Source organism: Mercurialis annua, linkage group LG1-X (genome assembly GCF_937616625.2).
Source record: "Mercurialis annua linkage group LG1-X, ddMerAnnu1.2, whole genome shotgun sequence".
Taxonomy (NCBI): Eukaryota; Viridiplantae; Streptophyta; class Magnoliopsida; order Malpighiales; family Euphorbiaceae; genus Mercurialis; species Mercurialis annua.
In genome coordinates, this window is record NC_065570.1 from 56,720,094 (window position 1) to 56,725,385 (window position 5,292).

Sequence of the window (5,292 nt, forward strand, 5' to 3'; positions counted from 1 at the left end):
GCATTTATATCCAAATTCAAAGTTCAAATCAAAGACACATGTTTACAATAGAGGATCTACATTCTGTTGCTATCAAAAGTTTGCAGATGCATCCTTGAACCTCGTCCCTCATTCCTCCTCTTAGTTAATAGTTGCATATTGTCACCTGCTCGATCATTCTCTTGAGACGGATAATCTATCAATTTCTACTTCACACGCAACAATTTTAGGTTTCTTTCAATGAATAGAATCAAGTACTCTGCATAAATGGAACCAATTCTCAGGTCCTCACCCATTAACATGAGAAGTAACCCATTGAAGCCCGATTCATGAGTCATCGTAGCAAAGTGGGTATGGGTCAGGTTGGGAAACGACCGAACAACGGCGACATTAGCCTCGGCGGTCACCCACCAGCCTCGACGTCAACCGATCTCTAGCCCGCCAGTTTTTTAGTTACCACTTGGTCGACGAGTCGTCGGTTGTCTGATTTCTGGATTTGATTTATTGAAGAAACTTTCACCTATGACCATGAGAAGGAATCAGCAGCGGCACCATCTAGAGTAAACGGCGGCGGTGGAGAAGGAACCAGCAGCGACGGAAAATAAGCCGAGCGATGGCGTAGTAGAAGCACGAGACACATGTCACCACCACTCACCTGCTACCGCCACAAACACCACCACACTCTCCTTAAATTTTAAAACTGATAATTTAAACTAAAACTTACAAATCAAATTTGGAAATTTTAAGAAATTTAAAACAACACAAAATCAGAGATGGAAACAGCGAGCGGTGGAGATGTTCAGCAAAGAATGAACTACAGAGCGGTGGCAGCGTTGGTTAAAGACTGACGGCGTTCGACTGGTGCAGGCGGATGGTGGGAAATTTTTGGTTGGCGAAGGAGGAAATAGTGGCAGGAGCCATGTAAGAGTGAAGAGTAAGAAAAAGAGAAGCATATTTTAGAAGGAAATGAAAAATTGAAACTTATTAAAGATGGAAGAACAAAATTTTCCTGCTATACTTTTTTGCAGGAACTCCTGCAATAGTGGCCTAAATTTTGCCACGTTACTATACAATTTGTTTATAAAAATGGCTAAATGACCATTCAGTTTTGGATAATTGTCCAGTACATGCCAAATTTTAGATGTTTGATTAATTAACCATATCCTTTTAATAATTAGACAATTTTTAACACCCAATATTTATTGTATTAATAACATAAAACTAATAAATACATGTCACCATAAAATATATATTAAAAGCAGAAAATAATTTTACGCTTGAACATAACTTAATCAAAAATAAAATTTTAAAATTTATTCGATCCTTTTCCTCTTGGAATCTGCAATTGCATCCTATAAAAACAAAATTATAAATATAAATAAATTATATAAATAATATAAATAATTTAATTTTTTAAATGATCAAATACCTGAAGAAGCTGAGTATACGAGAATTGATTTTGATTGGAAAATGTATAAGAACAATCATTATGTGATGAACTTTCTATTATCTCTTGAGTAGTAATAAAGTCTTCACATAAATATTTTTCACTTGATTCCTTCAAGTAAAAATAAAATAAAAAATTATTCAAATTATGAATCTATAAAATATGTCTTAAAATAATATCACAATATGCACGTACCTGAGTAGTATTTTCCAATACTTGTAATTCGACGTTCAGATCTTCTTGATCATAATTGATGCATTCATCCTAAAAATACATTAGATAATAAATTTTTATTTTATAAAAAAATGATATAATATTATATACTTCTTACATCAATATTTTTGACGTCTTCCTTCTTTTCTTTGGACTTGTTAGTAGAATCCATACCGCCATCCTATTAAAAAAATAATAATTTAATATAAAATAAAAATATTTAATATTAAATTATATAAAATAACTCTATATTTTATATATAAAAATTACCTGTGATTTAGATTGACGTTTAATTTTTTTCTTTCTTTCTAAAGCACCTTTTATCCTATTACTTGGACGTCCAACAGTCGCTTTTTTCTTGACTTCAGATATAATAGGAGAAAATGTTTTGTTATCTTTTGAATTGGACAGATTAGATGGATCATTACTTACCTTCATTACTTGTAAGTCTTTTAATAATTTTTTGAAATCTTCACATGCATGCTCATACATATCCTCACTTTCTGATGCAAGTGTCAATATTTTTCGAAAATTATGACTCAAAGATGAATATCTTTTTCCAATTGACTCTTGCGGACTACTTCCAACCGCAATGTTACAATTGTCCTCAATCATTCCAATCTTTGCATCTCTTGTCCATCTCTTCAAGATGTATTGTGGTGGAATCTGTTTAATATTTTTCTTATCAAGGATTTTCAAAGTATGTGCGCATAAAATTCCCACAAAAATAAATTTCATACAACTACATTTAACTGATTGTGTTGATGCTTCTAATGTGACCAAATGTTCTTGATCCTTTCTACCACACTGGACTTTATAGCTTGTAATATGTTCAGATTTGTCAACTTTGTACATAATACAATCTAAAATCTTCATATATTCATCTTGAAACATCTTAAACACTGTTGGAGTGTATATTTTTGAAGCATGTCTTAACATCTCTACATCAGCTTGTAAAATTGGAACCCTCTCTCTCATTTTGAACTCTATTAACAACTCTTCATATCGTTTATTTGACAACAACCTGTTATAATTATCAAAGAAATGCATAAAGTTATTCTTTGCATCCAAGTATTTCTTGAGGACATTATTCATTGACTCACTTCGCTGAGTGCTCATCATATCAGCTGTAAACATATGCCGCCCATATACCATAGCCCATTTTTTCCTTACTTCAAAAATTCCATTGCACCATTTATTATCAGTAAGCATATACTTATCTAGCATATCATCCCAAGCTTGAAGCCATTTGTCTTCCTCTTCATAACCATATACACAAGAGCTAAAATCATATGCAAATTGTTTTGATGAATGAAAAACATGACTTAAATTTTTAGCAGCATTCTGATAAATATGCCACACACATAATCGATGATGAGTTTCAGAAAACACTTCTTCAATTGCATTGGCCATTGCGGGGCATTGGTCTGTCAATATTGTCCTAGGATGCTTACCAGACATTGCACTGAGGAAGGTCTCAAACAACCATTTAAATGATGATATTGTTTCATCATATAGTAAAGCTGCACCAAAAATAATACTTTTTTTATGTTGATTAACACCAATAAATGGAGCAAACGGCCTACCATACTCATTTGTTCTATAAGTTGTATCAAAACATACAACATCTCCAAAATGTTGGTAATCGATAATTGACCTCCCATCTTCCCAGAACACATTTAATATGGAATTATCATTATCATCAAGTTGCACCAAATAAAAATAAGAAGGATCTTGTAATTGCATTTTATGAAAATAATCCATAATAGCATGACCATCTCCTTTAATCATTTCTGTTCTACGCTTGGCAGATATATAGTTTCTAAAATCACTATCTAAAAATTCATTAAATTCACGACCCCCACTTTGTGAAGTTAGTAAATCAATAGTGGACTTAGTAGATAATCCAGCTTTTGCAGCATCATCAGCAACAGCTTTATGGGCTGATGTGATTTGTCTTTGTGATCTTAACATGTGCTTCATTGGTGTAGGAGTAAGTTCATGGCTATGCTCAGCATTAAAAGAAATAACTTCAAACATACCGTTCGATTTAAGTTGACATGTCATTTGTGCCAAGCAATTGACTCGGGAAATTGGATGCTCAAACTTCACTTGTTCGGATCTTTTGTCCACACCTTTTTGACCTTGTCTTGAACAACAAAAAGTTCTTCTTCTAACCTGTCCATCCACACGATGCACATATTGTTTTCTAACACTAAATCCAAGTTTATGGGCATAACTTTTATAAAAAGTATACACATTCTCTTCATTATCAAATTTCATACCAACACAAGGCTCCTCGATATCCATAAATCTGATGAAAAAAATATTTATTATATCAATTTTAAATCATTAACTGATTGTGCGATCTAAATTTTTTACTTAACACTCATAAATACTTTTTTTCAAAAAAAAAAATTATAAATAAGATGGATTTTCACAAAAAATTTAGTAAATAAAATAGTAAAATAAGGTTTAAAATAAACAATATAATATTTTTGAACTGAATTAAAAAGTTAAGTACATAAAAATATAATGACAGAAATATATAAAATATTAAAACAGTAATAACATACAAATATGTTTAAAAAAAATACAAGCATTACGTTAACAATTTAGAGATTGTATCATTTAAGAAAAATAATCCAGTGAAGAAATTAATAAGATGCATGTCAATGTATGAGAAGGACATATTAAACATATTTAAAGGATTAAAATTGGACAAAACAAAAAGAAATAGGGTATTCTAACTATAAATATTTGAAGTAAATTTGATGGAATGTAAAAATTCTTTCCCGTGGAATTTTTAGCTAAACTTTAGATCATGATTGAGTTTTATAGATTGTTTAAATTTAAAGGTATTAAGTTTATGATCTAATTATATAAAAATATGAAAAATTTATATGAGATTCAAGCATAAAATATTAAATTATTTTAAATTATTATTTATAAATAATAAAAAAAACTAAAATTACCCGTTTTTCAATGCTTGACCTTCAATTTGATAATTGTTTGCTTGACAAGTTGCTTCAAAAGTCGACAAAATAATAAATAATCTGCATCATATGGTATAAATTAATATTTTTTTCTTAATAAAAAAAACTATCATAAAACTAAATAATATACCTGGGTTTTTTTTTCTGATATCGAACAATGGAAAAATTGCTTTAAATAGAGGTGATTTTTGGTTTGGAATATTTAAGTTAGAGTGTTTGAATAGTATTCAAAACCATGTATCCTAATTACAATTGGAACTTATATCAGTATAGAAAAAATAGCACGTGGATATGCTTAATTAACCATCACTGAGTCATGTATTCTAGAAGCACACAAAATTTGGTTAATTGTTTAATTTAGTACATGAACTGTATCGAATAATTATCCATAACTAAATGGTCATTTAACCACTTTTATAAACAAATTCTATTGTAACGTGGCAAAATTTGGACCATTGTTGCAGGAGCTCCTCCAAAAGCTATAGCAGGAAAATTTTATTCAAGATGGAAACCAAGAGGAAGGAGATGGGAAAGAATGGAAGTCTGTATGTACTGTGGTTTAGGAATGAAAAAGTTGTGTACGTATAAATGTTAATTAAACTTGAATGTTGGTTATTTAGATTAAAAAACTCTTGATTTATTATCTATAGATATGAA

At 30.5% G+C, this 5,292-nt stretch overlaps 1 protein-coding gene across 1 annotated transcript; it reads right to left on the reverse strand.

Annotated features, from left to right (window-relative positions):
* Positions 1-499: 499 nt before the first annotated feature.
* Positions 500-5,025, reverse strand: LOC126673567 (protein FAR1-RELATED SEQUENCE 5-like). Its single transcript, XM_056104835.1, has 7 exons — positions 5,000-5,025; positions 4,615-4,695; positions 1,910-3,953; positions 1,758-1,820; positions 1,622-1,690; positions 1,409-1,537; positions 500-634 (listed from the first exon to the last, which is right to left on the reverse strand). The coding sequence occupies exons 1-7, from the start codon at positions 5,023-5,025 to the stop codon at positions 500-502; spliced, it is 2,547 nt and encodes an 848-aa protein (XP_055960810.1).
* Positions 5,026-5,292: the final 267 nt, after the last annotated feature.

What these genes read in the sequence shown, in the direction of transcription:
- LOC126673567 (XM_056104835.1), bottom strand. Translation starts at nt 5,025, where the DNA reads ATGGATAATTATTCGATACAGTTCAT. An exon ending in GGTCAAGCATTGAAAAACGG is followed by an intron (nt 3,954 to 4,614) that starts GTAATTTTAGTT and finishes TTTTTTCATCAG; the next exon opens with ATTTATGGATATCGAGGAGC. An exon ending in AAGACGTCAAAAATATTGAT is followed by an intron (nt 1,691 to 1,757) that starts GTAAGAAGTATA and finishes ATGTATTTTTAG; the next exon opens with GATGAATGCATCAATTATGA.